We start from the raw sequence: 18315 nt of genomic DNA, 5'->3' as shown, positions 1-18315 counted from the left end.
AGCCTGAGGGAGAGAAGGGAAGAGGATAGGGGAGGATTCTATGGGGCCAGCCTGAGGGAGAGAAGGGGAGAGGATAGGGGAGGATTCTGTGGGGCAAGCCTGAGGGAGAGAAGGGGAGAGGAGAGGGGAGGATTCTGTGGGGTAAGCCTGAGGGTGAGAAGGGGAGAGGATAGGGGAGGATTCTGTGGGGTAAGCCTGAGGGAGAGAAGGGGAGAGGAGAGGGGAGGATTCTGTGGGGTAAGCCTGAGGGAGAGAAGGGGAGAGGAGAGGGGAGGATTCTGTGGGGTAAGCCTAAGGGTGAGAAGGGGAGAGGAGAGGGGAGGATTCTGTGGGGTAAGCCTGAGGGTGACAAGGGGAGAGGATAGGGGAGGATTCTGTGGGGTAAGCCTGAGGGAGAGAAGGGGAGAGGAGAGGAGAGGATTCTGTGGGGCCAGCCTGAGGGAGAGAAGGGAAGAGGATAGGGGAGGATTCTATGGGGCCAGCCTGAGGGTGAGAAGGGGAGAGGATAGGGGAGGATTCTGTGGGGCAAGCCTGAGGGAGAGAAGGGGAGAGGAGAGGGGAGGATTCTGTGGGGTAAGCCTGAGGGAGAGAAGGGGAGAGGAGAGGGGAGGATTCTGTGGGGCCAGCCTGAGGGAGAGAAGGGAAGAGGAGAGGCCGATTGTTACTTACTCATTAATTTTCAAGCTGTAAGTGTCGATTTATCAAGCTCGATCACATAGTTTCATAGCAGAGCATGGGTATTCAGCTAGTACTCTATAAAGTATTCTTCACATTCTCAGACCAAACAAACATGTCACCCACATCTGCATCCAAGAGTGAAGTGTTCACTCAACAAACATCCATGTGGATTTGTACATTCTACATAATTTGTCCCAGGCACAAGATTAATTCTTTATAATAAACCCCCTCCCACCAGAATTAATATGAGCCTTTGAGCTGCTAAAAATAAAGTTACTATAGAAGCCATGGTTCTTGAGCATGCGTAAAAGAACCCAAACACTTAAAGAACAAAACCTTACTTAAAATTCAGTTTAGGTTTATAGTGATTTACACTTGCTCCCCTAATTGCTGTGTAGAATGCCACGCTCTTTACAGCTATTGGTATTTCAATAGAGGTTTAAGTGTTTAAAGTTTAATAAGCTCCCAGTCCTAGAACAAAAAAAAATGGGTGTAATTAAAATTTCAATTACTGTAAGGGATTTTTGGTCCATACGATTAATAAAAGCTTAAGGCACTTAAACAGGAGCTGGTTTTAAATGCTAAAAGCTCTCCCCTAATTAGCTTGAATGCTTACAGAGCACACATTATTCATTTCTTAAAATGCCACACATTGTTTCCCTTTGCAGCTGCCAGTAGATGAATTAGGGCGCAATCAAGATTTAGCCATACAATCAGATAATTTCTTCCAGGCTCTTTTTTTTAAAATTCCCCCTCTTAAATGGTGCTGAGGTTGTTCTTCCAATTTTAATAGCCCGAGCCTAGTTTGTTCAGCATTTATCATGGACATTCTGCTGCCTCTTTTCCATCTTCAAGAAGGCACGCGAGTCCTATTAAAAAAATCGATTAGTGAGTTTAAATGAAAATAGAGCGTGTTCAATGCATGTGCGTCAAAGCCTTCAGAAGAATGTTATTGGCGGTATTCTCTAAAAGCCGCCTTTCCTTAACGGGGCACTCGTCGGATAGTAAAAGAATAACAGAGTTGGAAGGGACCTCGGAGGTCTTCTAGTCTAACCCCCTGCTCAAGCAGGAAACCCTATACCAGGGATGTCAAACTCAATTCCATTGAGGACCGCATCAGGGTTGTGTTTGATCTGCCGGGGGGGGGGGGGGCTGGCATATCCAGGGGTGTGGCCAACTCGACGTCACTTGTGTCAGGGGCACCTGTGGTGGCCTGCGGTGCAGGTACCCGAACTCCATTTTCACTGGCAGAGGGTTGCAGGAGGCCATGGCAGCTGAAAAAGGAACTCGGGAGCCCGTTTTCACTGGCAGAGGCACCGTGGGGCGATCCTTCACTGTTTTCAGGGCAGCCCCGCAGGCCAGATCTATTGCTTATTTGTACCCTATTGACTATTATTAAGTGTTTTATCTTATGATTCTTGACGAATGTATCTTGTCTTTTTATGTACACTGAGAGCTTCTGCACCAAAGACAAATTCCTTGTGGGTCCAATCACACTTGGGCAATAAAGAATATTCTATTCTATTCTTCCATTCCATTCCATGTTTCCCTATTCTGTTATGTTCTGGTTCTATTTCTATATTTCTAATTCTATTCTACTCTCTTCTATTCCATTCCACTCTCCCCTCTATTCTATTCACCCATCTCCTCCCACTTATGACTGTATGACTATAACTTTGTTGCTTGTGTCTGTACAATTTATATTGTTTCCTAGTATAATTTGATTGCTTATTAGTAACTATTCTGACCCCCCACCCCTTCTCTGTCCAGGAATGAACGCCGAAACCAACGTAAATGAGAATGTTTTTTAATCAGTCCAGACTCTCGTTGGCTGCAAGCCACATAAACTAAGGGATAAGCACTCCGGCAGCAAGTCCTACAACACTTGGCAGCAATGCAAACAAACTCTGGCAGCAATCCAGCCTGCCAAGTTTGTTTCTTGTTAATCGTTAACGTTGACTTCTGCAGCAAGGCGTGGCACAAGCAGTCTCTTTTATAATCAGGAGAGGATCTTAATGAGCATCAGCTGAGCATAATCACCTCTGGTGATTACGCAGTTGTTCTTGACGGAGTAGCCCTTCGACGGCATGCATCCCGGAACAATTCACAGGTGTTTTCTGGATCACTCATTCTTGTCTCCTCCCCACTGATCTAAGGCTCAGGCGCCACCTGGTGGCCAACCAGTCTCAAAGGACATGTCACAAAGGACCCCTTTTATGTATTGTAAATGCTTCCATGACCCCTTTCTTGATCAGTGGTTGCAGACCTATGAGTTCCCCAAATCCTTGCAGGCAAATATGCCTTGCAATGTTTCTGCAACGTAGGATGAACTATGCAATCTTGTTGATTGCACTACAGAGTGAAAAGCTGAGTCTGGAAATTTTACAATGCGGGATAAAGAGAAGAACCTGAAAGGGGAAGATATAGATCAAAAATATGTCATTATTCCTAGGGTTTGCTCCATTCAGAAATCAGGTCTTCCATACGGTTTCTTTTCCTACTTCTCTGCTGGTGACATGACTCAATGAAGGCAATTTTAAAATACATGAAAAGCAACACATGCCAGAGATAAGGTTCCACTGTACAGCCCTCAATGTCTATAAGAATATTTCTTTGCTATTGTTCAGAGTCCCTCTTTCTTGTAAAACAAATACCAAATGATCATTGCAATAATTATGTTTTTCTCAACATTGTGCTCCTTACTTCAGCACACACACAAAATAAAATCCACCACAGTACCCAGAACTGGGCTTGCATGTCCATCACAGTTTGTTGTTGTTAGTTGCAAAATCATGTCTGACCCATTGCAACCCCATGGACAACGTTCCTCCAGGTCTTCCTGTCCTCTATCATTCTCTGGAGTCCACTTAAGCTCAGGCCAACTGCTTCAGTGACTCCATCCAGCCACCTCCTTCTCTGCCGTCCCCTTCTTCTTTTGCCCTCCATCTTTCCCAGCATGAGGGTCTTCTCCAGGCAGTCCTTCCTTCTCATTAGGTGGCCAAAGCATTTGAGTTTCCTCTTCAGGATCTGGCCTTCTAAAGAGCAGTCAGGGTTGATCTCCTCTAGGACCGACCGGTTGGATTGCCTTGCAGTCCAAGGGACTCGCAGGAGTCTTCTCCAACACCAGAGTTCAAAGGCCTCAATTCTTTGGCGCTCAGCCTTTCTTATGGTCCAACTTTCACAGCCATACATTGCAACTGGAAAAACCATAGCCTTGACTATATATACTTTTGTTGGAGGGTGATGTCTCTGCTTTTTAGTATGCTGTCTAGATTTGCTGTAGCTTTCCAGGAGCAAGCATCTTTTAATTTCTTGGCCGAGGTGGCGCAGTGGTGAAATGCAGCACTGCAGGCTACTTCAGCTGACTGCAGTTCTGCAGTTCGGCTGTTCAAATCTCAGGGTTGACTCAGCCTTCCATCCTTCCGAGGTGGGTACAATGAGGACCCGGATTGTTGTTGGGGGCAATATGCTGACTCTGTAAACCGCTTAGAGAGGGCTGAAAGCCCTATGAAGTGGTATATAAGTCTAACTGCTATTACTATTGCTATTGGCTGCAGTCCCCATCTGTGGTGATCTTGGAGCCCAGGAAAATAACATCTGTCACTACCTCCATTTCTTCCCCATCTACTGGTATTTGCTGGGAATCGAGAGGGCCGAATGCCATGATCTTAGTTTTCTTACTGTTGAGTTTCAAGCCAACTTTTGCACTCTCCTTCTTCACCCGCCTCAAGAGGCTCTTTAGTTCCTCTTCACTTTCTGCCATTAGAGTGGCATCATCTGCATATCTGAGGTTGTTGATATTTCTCCCGGCAATCTTAATTCCAACCTTTGATTCATTTAGCCCCGCCTTTCTCATGATGTGCTCTGCATATAAGTTAAATAGGCAGGGCGACAGTATACAGCCTTGCCAATTTTGAACCAATCAGGGGTTCCATATCCAGTTCTCACTGTTGTTTCTTGACCCACATATAAGTTTCTCAAGAGAGAAATCAGTTTCGTGCTAAATAAATTAAATACACAAAACTGCACTATGCTGAACTTGAGGATTCTAATTTATTTCCCCCATTACTGAGTGGTCCACAGCCTTTTGCAATCCCCTACCAATTATACAGCATTTGGACTACAATACCCCAAATCCCTAAGCCATATGGCCAAAGAGCAGTCAAGTGGAATATTTTGGGAGTTGCTCTTGTAGAAAGCTAAACCCACCCCTCTCCTAGAAGAGTGAAACATTTTGAGAAATATTAAAAAGGCAGAATATTAGATTTCCCTGGATGAGAAATGGAGAAACGTGCTCTTTGAAAGCAGCCCCCACTTTTCTTAATAGCCCTCAGCAGATGTCAGCACTTAAAGAGATAGAGAGATAGAGAGCTCTATTCATAAACAAACACACTCACCCAAGATCCAACACAGGAAAAAGCCATTAAGCCACAATAGGAATTGCACAACACCCTTTCAGAACACAAGCCTAGAGGTGAAATTCAGCAGGTTCTGACCAGTTCTGGAGAACCGGTAGCAGAATTTTTGAGTAGTTTGAAGAACCGGCAAATACCACCTCTGACTGGCTCCGCCCCTTCTATTCTCTGTCTCCCAAGTGCCAGCTGATTGGGAGGAATTGGGGATTTTGCAGTAATCTTCTCCTGCCATGCCCACCAACCCATGCCACGCTCACAGAACCGGTAGTAAAAAATTTTAATCCCAACTCTGCACCCTTCATTGCATCACTCTCACAAACTTCAACCAAACTTAGCTCAAACACCTAGGATTTGTACTTTGCCTATAGAGCCAGCTATAGCCCCTGCATAACCCCTACATGACCCCATGGGAGGCTGACAACAGCCAATAGAATACACGTTCTTGCACAGGAACAGGAAGCTCAAGTGCACAGCCCAAAGAAGGTATAACCTCAACTCCATGTGGTCAGCTCCACCAGAACCATATGCTTGGTGGTTCCACTTCATCATTAAACCCTCTTTCCAATCAGCCTCCATGTTTCCAGCGTCTTTCTCCCCACTTGGAACTGAACCCTGAGGGACATTTCTTCCCACAAGACTTTTGCCTGGCCTGAAATTAAGGGAATGGGAAAGGCAGGGCATTTGGAAGGATGCGGAAGCTCCAGCCCTTTCTATCCCGTTGCAAGACCTGCTCTTTAGCGGGAGCTCGAAGGAAGCAAAAGCCAAGGCCCAACTGAAAGGCCAAGTTCAGCCGCTCAAACTGTTTCAGATCAAGATTAACTGCAAGCCTCCCTTTTCTTTTTTTCCTTCAATGGCGTTAAAACGCATGCGCAGCGCGGGCGCCACTCTTCCCAGCGAGCGGGTGCCAAGAGCCCCGCCCCTTCGCCTCACGGTTGCCATAGTTACTGAGCAAACAGGAACGGGTTCGCGTTTCACTCACATCTTCTCTGGCCTGGTGCGTCGTTCTCAACGACTGATACGTCAGCTCCATTTCCGAGAGTGCGACTGAAGGAAAAGAAGGGGGGAAAAACCCCCAACCCTACAGGGACTCCGCGTTTGCTATTTCGTCAGGGCTTTTAGTAAAGCTCCATCGCTTCCTTCAGCGGCGCTTTTCATCCGAGAAAGAAGGCGGACCAATCAATGTACCCCAATAGCCAATAGTGACAGGCGAGGGGTGGGATTAAAAGCGAGCCGGCGAGCCCAAACAAGAAAAAGCCGCCAATCGATTTAGAATGTAAAGCAGCGGAAGGCGGGGGTTGTTTGGAAGGTGGCCAATCACGACGGGGCGGGAGAAATTAGCCAATGACGGCACTGCAAAGGGCGCTCATGCAACCAACTCGCCTGTCGCCTCTTGGCTGTATTTCCTTCTGCCAATGGAGCATAAGCTGGTGACGTAATAGGGATGGCCTGGGTTGAGTTGGGCGGGGAATGTATTTGATTGACAGCGGCCGTAGGTAGAGTTCGCATGGTGCAGAGGTCTTCAAACTTGGCAACTTTGAGACTTGTGGAGTTCAACTCTCCGAATTCTCCAGCCAGATATGCACTTGAGCTATGCTGGCTGCAGAAATCTTTAAGAAGAGATGGGTTAACTGTTTGTCTGAAGTGGTGTAGGGTTTCCTGCCTAAACGGGGTTGAATTAGAAGACCTTCAAGTCCCTTCCAATTCTGTTATTCTAATTCTAAAATGGAAAGATATCATGGAAACAGCTGTAGGAACAACAGATTACTTCCCAAATGTAAAAAATTGAGTTGGTCAAGAAATTTTATCCACTGTGTTCACACACTATGCTAAGCCATTATTTAATCACAATTCACTGAAACATTAATTTGATTCAATTCCACATGCTTATCATAAAGTACTGTTTAATAGGTAATGTCATCCAACCTCAAACAAGTAAAGCATGTATGGATTGAGCGTGTTGTTTGAATGCTGCCTTTCTATAAAATATTCCTAAAGGAATAAGTAGGGAGTTTGTTCATATTGACCATTATGGAGGCTATATTCATACAATATACTGAGAAACAGAGAATGAGGTTGTTTGCACCTTTAATACCCCAATAAATGCTGCCAAAAGAATTTTTTTAAAAAAAACAGCCCTTAACAACATGGTAGTCAAATTGCACTATATCCTTACCCACATCATTTATTTCATGCTTTCTTCTAACAGTTATTTTGAAAGTACATGATATATTAAGTTGTACAATAAATTCACCAAGTAGTCTGAATTCATTCAATGCAATAAGTTAATATGTGATTGGCAAATGTATGGTTCAGGATGTTTCTTGTAACATGCAAGAAAAACAACTTTGGCTTAATGTTTTATGTTGATTACGGACAACACTTTTGACAGAAGTATAAGCATGGTTGCACAGTATTGCTTCAGCAATATACTTCCAAATTTCATTTTAGTCTATTAGGTTATACAGAAACAGCCCAAGAAATTACATTTCAGTATGTGTTATACAAATCCTGAAAACGGGTTTAACTAATCAAATTGCTTCAGTTAATCATGGATAAGACTCTTACGTAATAAAATTATTTTTAAAAAACTTTGGTTTTACCTTACCAGCTAAACCTGAATTAGTAAAATATACTGTAATTGTTACATTCAAATGACAGGATATGCTCAGATATATTTGTGGTGGCTTAATTGGATAGCCTGTTCATACATGCTAAAACAATCGTTGGCTTCCTAACATAACTCCCTACTAAGTCATTTTAGTTCAAACTACTGTGATGTGTGAATCTATCCCATGGATAAGCTTGTGATTCATTGTGTATTGCAACCCCAGGCAACAGTGTATATTAAACCCTGAGTCCATTATACAAACTCAGCAAAAAGTAAATATGGTTTAAATAGAGAAAATAAATCATCAGTCAAAATTAACATGTCCTAGTAAAGCTGACGGTAGAACTGTTGGCTATACTAAACAGTTGATTTTAAGTGGAGAACAGTTTTGTGGCTTTATACCTCTAATTTGAATAACTGCCTGTGTAACATTATGAAAACTTTCCCAGGTGTTGTAATAGGGTTTCTTTAATTCTAATATAAATTACTAGCTTTCTTATCTTTCTGTATTTGATTTACACTAAAATCACAGACTGCACCAGTTGGAGGAAATCAGGGAGATCATCAAGTCCAACCCTCTGTCCAATGCAAAAAACCCCAAACCCTACTGTTCCTGAAGGATGGCCATTCAGCCAGTTGAAACTTCCCAGCAACGAAGAGTATATCAACTCCCAAGGCAATCTGTTTTATTTGTTGAACAGTTCTCACATTAGGTTTTATTTTTCACAATGTCTGACCAAAATTTACTTGCCCATAATTTTAAGTGTATTTGTTGTATTTTCTGAGACTAAAAGTGCAGAGAAGAGCAACAAAGATAAGTAGGAGATTGAAGGCTAAAATGTGTGATGAATGGAAACTAGCTATGTCTAGTCTAATGAAGAGAAGGACACTAGCAATCTGACAATGGATGGAAATTTATCAAGCAGAGATCTAACCTAAAAATAAGAAGTAATTTCCTGAAAGTGACAACAATCATTGACTGGCTTGCCTTCAGACATTGTGGGTGCTCCATTATAGGAGGGTTTAAAAAAAAAAAGATTTGAGCAACTATTTGTCTGAAATGGTTTAAGGTCTCCTGCGTGAGAAGGGAGCTGGATTAGGAGACCTCCAAGGTTCCTTTCAACTCTGTTGGTGTGGGACAACCTAATAAATCTGCTTGGTCTTCTATCCAAATCTCCATGTAGTCTTCTCTTTGCCAGGCTAAAGTTTACCAGCCACTGTATATGATCATTTAGGTGAGATCTGACCAATGCAAAGTAGAGAAGAAATATGATTTTTTAAAATGATCACATTATTATTCTGTTTATGCAGCAGTTGGAAGACCCCTGCTTATTTTTCAGCTGGACCATTGTTCACTAACAAATGTATTGCCCAGTACAGAAACTAGAATAAAGTTACTAAATGATACACCATTTAACACTGTCCAACTTGGCACGAAACCAATGACACACTTGAATAGGACAGTTTTGACTATTAGCATAAGCCAGTTCACATGTTGTCAACTTTACTAGAGATTTAATGGGCCAATTAATTAAATACTTTGCTAAATTCAAGCTAAACTACATAATTCCTAGAGTCCCTTATCAAATAAAGAAACTGTTCTGGTTTGGCTTAATTTATTCTTGACAAATCCATGCTGGCTCCTGTTAGAAATGCTCAAAACCGAAGTCCTGAATTTTACATAATTACGATCAGTAATGATGTCAGGCTGACCGGTCTCTATTTACCCAGCTCCTCCTTTATTTTATTCTTTTTAAAGTAAGGAACATTTACCCTTCTCCAATCTTCTGGGTCAGAACCCATTCATGAATTCTCAAAGGTCAGAGGAGATCTCTGAAAAAACATCCATAAATCCATCAAGATTTGCTGTAATTGAGCTGTTCCTGAGAGGTAAACTCATTTATGGTAGCTAGTAATCACTATTGACTAACTTGGGTTGCTACTTTCCTATCTTAATTGCTCTGCTTAGGATTTATTTGAAGTTTCCCCTGGGGAAGACAGAAGCAAAATAGCAGTTGACTAGCCCTTTCCTCTATCATGCTACTCTCCTACAACCTTTTGATCTTTTGCAGGATTCAAACTATTTTTCTTACTTTCAACAGTCCACTTATTTCTGTGTCGATTCATGTAAAACCAAAGTTGATGAAGATTTTATCATAATTCCATTTCTGTTTGAGTTTAATCTCTCAAATTTTATAAGAATCAGCAACTCTGCAATTTGTTTTTTGTAGTTTGTAGTTAATGATGTACATCTTGAAACATGTTCATGTTATATTAAAATGTTGACTTAATTTTAAAAAAATATGCATGAATATACAGTACAGCTAGGATGAGTGTTGGCATGGATTATTTTGCATTATGAATGTCTGGCTGCAGCTATCTAACAACCCACCCCACCTCCACACACTTCTTCCTTCTAGTGACAAAACAAATGGAAGAGAAAGTATCTAGGCAGGAATGGATGGCTGAGTCTCCTTAGGTTTTATTATTATTTTTCTTTTTAATTCCTTATAGCAGTGGTTCTTAACTTTTTTTTCATCATAGACCCTCTTTAAATACCTTTTGTGTCTGTGGACCATGGACACGGATCCCCAAGACTTAACTTAAGATTTAAAGCAATATTTTTTTCAAGCCTTCGCAGACCACCTGAGAGTCAGTGTACCACAGATTAAGAGTCATTTGCCTCTTTTGGTCTGCAGAACACTTTCAATTCTCTTGACAACCCTAATATTCTTTAATCAATTTAAAACAAACTGTTATGGCAGTCCTTGATTTACAATCATTCATTTAATGACCAAACTTACAAAAACATTGCAATCTTGCACTTAATGACATTTACAGCATCTCCAGTCACATGATCAAAATTCAGGTGTTTGGCAACTGGCTTGTATTTATGACAGTTGCAGCACCTTGGGATCATGTGATTGCCATCTGTAACTTTCTCATCCAGCTCCCAATAAGCAAACAACAAAAATCATAATAGGATACTAAATAAAAGCAATCCGCATAAATCAAGAGATACAAGTTATAGTCATAAGAATATAAGGAAATAGGTAATAGGACAGAGAAGTACTTTATAATAAGTAATACAGCCCTGTTAGATGGTTTGACATCCCAGGGCATAGACAGTATTGAGGGAAGCATGGGGGGAAAACCTGTCTTTGTGTCTGGTTGTTTTGGCATGCAATGCCTTGCAGCATTATCTTGAGAGAAGAAGTTGAAACAGTTTATGTCCAGGATACAAGGGGTCTGTAGAAGTTTTCACAGTCCCCTTTCTGGCTCATGCATTACAGGTTCTCAGTGGAAAGCAGGCTGGTTGCAATTATTTTTTCTGCAGTCCTAACTATCCAATGAAGTCTGTGCCTGTCTTATTTGGTTTCTGCGCCAAACCAGAGTTATACAGGTGCAGATGGCAGACTCAATAATTCCTTTGTAGAATTGTATCAGCAGTCCTTGGGTAGTCTAAGGTTTCTGAGCTGGCACAGGAAGAACATGACTTTTTTGATGTTGTCCATTTTAAGTCCTGGGATATTATAGAACCTAGAAACTTGAAGGTTTCTACTGTTGACACCATGTTGTTTAATATTGTAAAAGATAGTAGGAGGGCTTCTCCTAAAATCTATTATCATCTCTAGTTTTGAGTGTGTTCAGTTCAAGGCTGTTCCCACTGCACCCAATTGTTCAACTTCCCATCTGTATGCAGTTTTGTCATTGCTCCTGGAAACTGCCTGGATCAGTGATGTGATTTTTTGCCAAAATATTTGCCATTATCTTCTTCTTAGGGCTGAAACAGACTGACTGGCTCAATGTCACTCAGCTGGCTTTGGGCCTAAAGTGAAACCAGAACTCGGTCCCAATTTTTAGCCTGGTGCCTTATAGAAATAAAAGAGTTGCCTTGGGGCAAGATGGGCAACAAATTTAAATAATAGTGAAAAAGAAACAGTAAAATCAAAAACAGAAAAACTTGATGTTGCCACACTTCCCTGATGAAATTCTCATTATCACACACTGACCTAATAGTGAGATTTTAAATGGTCTCCAGATAATTAACAGGTGTGGGTGGGTGGCTGTCAGATCACAGAAGTTATATCTTGTGTAGCAATTAGGTCTATTCCTAAAGTGGGAGTCACAACTCATGGTTACTACTTGATTTGACTACTGCAATTATATCAGGCTGACCTTGAAGACAATTTGCGAGCTGCAGCTGGCCCAGAATACGCTAGCTTCTAATCTAGTGTGATTAGCATATCCTATACTGGGTGCACACAATACAGTTGTCCTGGAATTTTATGTTCATCAGAGTTCCCTGGGCAGGTGGACAGCTATGTAAACGTGTTAATACTTCCTTTCCAAACCTGTTTTGGAAATAAACAGGATTGCTATAGCCTGTGCCACTTTTTGAAATCACCTCCTCCTTCCTTTCCTTCTTTTTGGAATGTAGGCCAATCTCACAAGAGATAAATAGAAGCATTTTCATTAAAACAGAGAGATTGTAAAGCCTCTCCCCCTCTCTTTCCCCTCCTGCAGTCAGTAGCTTCCCATGGAACGGTTCCTAACCTTGCCAGCTTTGCAGGGGAGGGGGAGGAGGGGATGGTTATGCAGGCGGGTGGGGGGATGAGTTATGCAGTGCATGGCAGAGGGGATGATTCCACAGGTGTAGCCCATGCTCCATGTGTGAGTGGCATACATGTCATCTGTCACTTGCACAAATGGAGCTTCATGCATGAGCCACTTGTGCAACTGGAGCTGTGTCCACTTGCCGGGACCCTGTCATACAACATCCAATGATAAAGCAAAACAGGAACACTAAAAGTAGTCTTTGCCTTACAACCACAACTCAGCTCAAAATTAGAACTATCAAGAAAGAAACGAAAGGTTTACTGGCTACTCAAGACAAGCACTACAAACTAATGCCATAAAAACGAAGATATAAAAATCCACTGACAACCCAAACTGCCGACTTTGCAATAACAAAGTCAAAAATGTTTCACATTTAACATGTGATATGCAGCAAAATCGCACAAACTGATTACAAAGCTAGACATGACCGAGTTGTTAAATTAATCCACTGGTCATTATGTAAAAAATAGGATTTACCTGTATCCAGAAAGTCATGGGAACATGAAGTGGAAAAAGTTATCAAAAATGAGAAGGTGAAGATCTTGTGGGACTTTCGAATACAAACGGATCGTCATTTGGAGCAGAACACGCCAGATATCACGGTTGTAGAGGACCGAAGTGTACAGTTCATTGATATCGCTGTTCCTGGAGATGCCAGAATCGAAGAAAAAGAACTAGAAAAAAATCATGAAATATTGTGACCTGGCCATTGAAACGACACGGCTATGGATGAAGCTTGTAACAGTGATACCCATTGTCATCGGGGCACTTGGCACCAGCTCCAAGAATTTTACAAGATACATGGAGACTAAAACATATGAAGAACGGTTGCAGAAACTGGGTATGTCTAGTTTGATGAAGAGAAGGACTAGGGGAGACATGATAACAGACGTCCAATATCTCAGGGGCTGCCACAAAGAAGAGGGAGTCAAACTATTCTCCAAAGCACCTGAGGGCAGAACAAGAAACAATGGAAGGAAACTAATCAAGGAGAGAAGCATCTTAGAACTAAGGAGAAATTTCCTGACATTTAGAACAATTAATCAGTGGAACAGCTTGCCTCTAGAAGTTGCGAATGCTCCAACACTAGAAGTCTTTAAGAAGATGTTGGATAGCCATTTGTCTGAAACGGTATAGAGTCTCCTGCCTAGTCAGGGGGTTGGACTAGAAGATCTCCAAGGTCCCTTCCAACTCTGCTACTGTATTATTGTATCCACAAATTGCAGCTTCCTGCAATAACACCAGCGGGACTGCAAAAAACTGAGCTACTCAGAACATCTTATATTTTAAGAAGGTACTTGGTTGATACCTAGGATGCTGGCAGCAATCCATATCAATCATTAGCACCAGTCACTGGTATTTGTAATGCAGTGTTTAATGAATAAAGTATGTAATAATAATATCTCTTCTATCCTGCTCTACGGAGTAGAGGGTCAGTCTCTGACAGAAAGCCACTTGAAGAGATTAGAAGCATTTGAAATGTGGCGTTACAGACGGCTGTTATGTGTAAGCTGGGTTGACAAAATCAGAAATAAGGAGGTGATAAGCCGCCTGGGAAAGCCAAGGGAAATCATCAAAGCCATGAAAAAGCAGAAGTTAAAATATTTTGGACATGTGATGTGACACCTGGAAAAATATGCTACACTTCACTTAATGCTCCAAGGAGAGGTTGAAGGCAAAGGAGGTCCAGGCAGAAAAATATCATGGCTTGGGACTGGTTTGGACAAAACTCAGCAGCACTTTTTCGTGTGGCTGTTGACAAAAATAGGATTGCCAACATACTTTGACAGATACGGCACAAGAAGAAAATGATGATTGAATTGAATTGAATTTCCTTTATTTGTATGCCGCCCTTTTCCCTGGGGGGACTCAGGGCGGCTCACAATTCAAAAAGGGAGGGGGGGAAAGACAAACAGTATTCCAATATGGAAACAATACAACATATTAAAAGAGAGCACAACAGTCACACAATTCAGGTGGGGTTGAAATCTTAACCCCAGGCCAGCCGGGACAGCCAGATCTTTAAAGCGGCGCAGAAGGATTGAAGGGTGGTGAGGGTCCGAATCTCCACGGGGAGTTCGTTCCAGAGGAATGATGATGATGTGACTAATACCAATGTAATGAGCATTATTGTAATTACAATTATTATTTCCCAAAATTGCTTGTACCCAGACAACACAGTTTATTTAGAAATGGAATTTGTATATGTAAATTTTTTTTAAGGGTGTGTGTTTGTGTAGCCCTTTTGCTAGGAACCCACAAGGCAGGAGCTTCAATACGGTCACGGGGACCAGGGTCGTTTTCCTCCCTTTTTCTCTGGAGGACGATTTCTCTCCATCAAATTATTAATCCATTGTCGATTAATTCATCACGTTTCTCCATCCAACCCCCAGTGAATTCCGACGAGCAAGAAGCGCTTTCTTTCCCCTCAGCTTCGGTCGCCTAACCGCCTCAGGCGCGGGAGGCTCTTTAATTTTTTTTACTTCCACCCCCCCTCCCACACCCAACCGCCTCGCTCGAAAAGGGCGGGAAGAGCGCGCTCGCGCCCCGCCCCTTTTAACGGCCGGCGGCCTCCGCAGTCGGGTGGGCGTGGCCACGGGCGCGGGCCCGTCCCCCCCCCCTCCTCGCGTCAGCGGCATCGGAGGAGGAGGCGGCGGCATCGGGCGACCCTGCAGGATGGTGGCGGCGGCCGCGGCGGCGTCGTCGGTGCCGGCGGCGGAGGCTGAGCCAGGCGGCGGGTAGAAAATGGCGGATTTCGAGGAGCTGAGGGTGAGGGAGAGCGCGCCGTCCCCGCGGAGGATCCTTCCCCCTCCCGTGAGCCCCGATTTTTTGGGTGGGGTGGGGGTGCTGTCCTCTTCTTTTCTTCCTCCCTCCCTCCGGCCTCCCCGAGGCTGATGGGAATTGTAGTCCGACGCCTGGGAGTCGCGCGCAGGGGTCGGGGCCAAGCCTGGCGGCTACCTTGCCTTCCCTCCCTCCCATTCCTGGTCTCTTTTTTTTTTTTTAAACACCCTCCCCGACCTTCGTTTCCTTCCGGTCGCCCTCGGACTACAAGGCCCATCCTCCTGTCCCTGCCGGACTGGTCTTGGCGGGCCAGAAGGAGCCTCTCGGCGCTTCAGAGAGCGGGTGAAAACAAAGGGAGGGCTGCTGCTTCCCACCTTCTCGGGGGGCGGGAGCGGGAAGGAAACCCGTGTTTTTTGCTTTAAATCCCCTCAGGAGCGGAGCCTGGACTGAACTTGGCTGCCTCACCTAACTCCCCCCCTCCTTATTTCCTAACTCACCCCCTGAGTCCCCCCTTTTTGTCCTAAGTGACCCCTCTCAATCCCTCTTATTTCATATGTCACCCCTATCATCCCCCCTTATTTGTTAAGTTACTCTTAGCAGCCCCCCTTATTTTTTAACTCATCCTAAACCCCTCCCTTATTTCTTAGGTCACCCTATCAGGCCCCCTTATTTCCTAAGTCGTCCCATAACCCCCTCCTTTATTTCTTAATCACCCCTATCAGCCCCCACCCTTATTTTCTAAATCTCCCCATAACCCCTCCCTTATTTCTTAGGTCACCTTATCAGCCCCCCCCCTTATTTCTTAAGTCTCCCCATAACCCCCACCCTTATTTCATAAGCACCCCTATGTGCTGCTTATTTTTTAGGTCATCCCTACCAGCCCCCCCCTTGTTTCCTAAGTCTCCCCTAACCACTTATTTCTTAAGCACTCCTATCATTCTCCCTTATTTCCTAAGTCACCCTCTGAGCCCCCCCCCCTTTTGTCCTAAGTGACCCCTATCAGTCCCTCTTATTTTCCAAGTCACCTCTACCAGACCTCTCTTTACTTCCCAAGTCACCCCTATCAGTGTCCCCCTTATTTGTTAAGTTACTCTTAGCAGCCCCCCTTATTTTTAACTCACCCTAAACTCCTCCCTTATTTCTTAGGTCATCCTATCAGCCCCCCCCTTATTTCCTAAGTCTCCCCATAACCTCTTTCCTTATTTCTTAAATCACCCCTATGTCCTGCTTATTTTAGGCCTCCCCTCCTTATTTCCTAAATCTCCCCTAAATCCCTTATTTCTTAAGTCACCCCTATCAGCCCCCTTATTACTTAGGTCTCTTAGCCCCCCTTATTTTCTAAGTCTCCCCTATCACTTAGCCCCCCTTATTTCCTAAGTCTCCCCTAAACCATTCCCTTTATCTTAAGTCACTCTATCAGCCCCCCTTATATCCAAAGTCTCCCTTAAACTGTTCCTTTATTTCTTAAGTCATCCCTATCAGCCACCCCTTATTTTCTAAATCATCCCAACCCCCTTTTTAAGACCCCTCTTACCCCCCCTTATTTTCTGTCACCACCCCCTCCCTTATTTCCTAAGTCTCTCCTAACAATTGCACTTATTTCTTAAGTCAGTCCTATCAACCCGCTCCCTATTTTATTAAGTCACCCCTAGATCACGCCATCCTCTGAACAGCACCTCCTTTTGTGTTTCTCAGATATTTCCTTTCCCACCAGCAATCCACTCAGTTTGGCTTCATCTGTGGCCCATAATGATGAGCTTTTGTGTCCCTTCATAGCCTGCAACTCCGGAGTTACTCAGTCCACGTTTTTCCCTTGCCTCCTTCCCAGCATCTCTTTCTACTGGAGTTCATCCCATGCCTTTCTTTTGGCAAGAAAAAGAGCTTGGCTTCTCGCTTTCATAAAGAGGGATTTTTGGAGACTATATTAATATTTTTTCCTGTGCGTATTATCCACCTAACCCTTCTCGGATCCTAATTCTGTTCTCCCTTTGTTGCGTTCTTTTTCTCCCCTCCATTTTCAGAAAGGCCCTTTTCTTTAAGCTTCTGCTTTATCCTGCTGGGTTTCATTCCCTCAATTGAACCACAGAAAGTTCCGGGCTGCCTCTGAGTGTCAGGATCCAGTATAATATTCTACAGTACATACTTGAGAGGCAGTCCCATCTGTTGTTGAGACCTGTTTTTAAAAAATAGGCAAGGTTGGGGTTTTAATCTCTGGGTTTACTCTTGGGAGTCCTGATGCGAAGATACTTTCCTGAAGAAGTCTGAAAGCCTTTATAGGCAATCTGCTTTTGAATTCATTATTGTTAGATACAGATCACTGAGCTGAAGATAATACTTATGTCACTTCAGTTAACAAATCTAACAATGCTTTGTAGATTTAACTATAGGTAATTTTCACTTAATGACTGGTCACTTAACCACCTGTTTGTAGTTATGATGAGCTCCTCTCTCAAAAGGTCCTTGAAACCCAATTCTAGGTTTCTGAAGGTGGCAATCTTCCTGGTAACAAGGCAACCTTGGCCTTGCCTTAAAGCCACATATTTATATTTATTTTTCACACTTCTTAACCTGCTATCTCTTCAAATTTGGACGCCTCTGCAGTCATGTGATACTGTTCACGGCTGTTTTAGCCAGAAGTTGGCCTTTTCAGTCAATTTCCAGGAATAAACACCCATAGGAATGCATTAACTCACTTAACAATTGCCACCTTTGTTTAACAACTGCTACAAAAAAGATTGTAAAATCAGATTGGTCGCAGGGGTGTCTTGATTTACAGCTGTCATGATTTTTGACAGAAATTCTGGGCTCCATTTTGGTCATAAGTCAAGGACTATTTGTATGCCACTATTTCTTGTATACTTTATGACTTCAAACTTTTTGTATTTTGTTTTGTTTTTTATTTCCTGAAGTTGATTGTATTGGGGATGGTAGATATGCAGGTTCTTACTTTTTTTAGTTATGATTTTATTCCGACGTTAAAGTAATACATTTTAGTGCACATTTTTTTTATTAATGGTCAAAGAGAAGAATAAAAGTACAAATATGATTTGAAAGAGTCTTCTTGAACTGCTATTTGTTTTCCCCCAGTATCTTCTATTTAATTTGATCTTAGTGTTTCAGATGAAGCTCACATTTTAATTTATGGCACGGAAAGTTTGTTGACCTAAACATAAAGGTAAAGGTTCCCCTCACACATACAGTGGGGCAAAAAAC

The 18315-nt window shown here is 43.0% G+C and overlaps 2 protein-coding genes across 10 annotated transcripts in view; one reads left to right on the top strand and one right to left on the bottom strand.

The window, feature by feature from the left end:
* Positions 1 to 6254, bottom strand: part of KATNAL2 (katanin catalytic subunit A1 like 2) — a 59625-nt gene extending 53371 nt beyond the window's left edge. For both annotated transcript variants that reach the window (XM_087715302.1, XM_087715304.1), the window contains exon 1: positions 6073 to 6254. In XM_087715302.1, coding sequence (XP_087571428.1) covers positions 6073 to 6123 — 51 coding nt within the window. In that variant the 5' untranslated portion in view covers positions 6124 to 6254. The remainder of the gene's footprint in view (positions 1 to 6072) is intronic.
* Positions 6255 to 14939: 8685 nt separating this feature from the next.
* The window catches only part of PIAS2 (protein inhibitor of activated STAT 2), an 88241-nt gene continuing 84865 nt past the window's right edge, over positions 14940 to 18315 (top strand). For 2 of the 8 annotated variants that reach the window (XM_087715300.1, XM_087715298.1), the window contains exon 1: positions 15118 to 15135. Coding sequence is in view for 1 of the 8 variants with exons in the window: in XM_087715295.1 (XP_087571421.1) it covers positions 15067 to 15090 (24 nt within the window). In the remaining 7 variants the exon portion in view is untranslated. Of the gene's footprint in view, positions 15091 to 15116; positions 15136 to 18315 lie in introns of those variants that run through there. The other 6 variants (XM_087715297.1, XM_087715296.1, XM_087715295.1 and 3 more) reach the window with 5 other exon arrangements.

The sequence above is a fragment of the Thamnophis sirtalis genome, unplaced genomic scaffold (genome assembly GCF_051295495.1).
Source record: "Thamnophis sirtalis isolate CommonGarterSnake01/CBP01778 unplaced genomic scaffold, rThaSir2_p1.2 scaffold_5, whole genome shotgun sequence".
In the NCBI taxonomy this organism is placed as follows: domain Eukaryota; kingdom Metazoa; phylum Chordata; class Lepidosauria; order Squamata; family Natricidae; genus Thamnophis; species Thamnophis sirtalis.
This window is presented reverse-complemented; position numbering and strand designations above follow the sequence as displayed.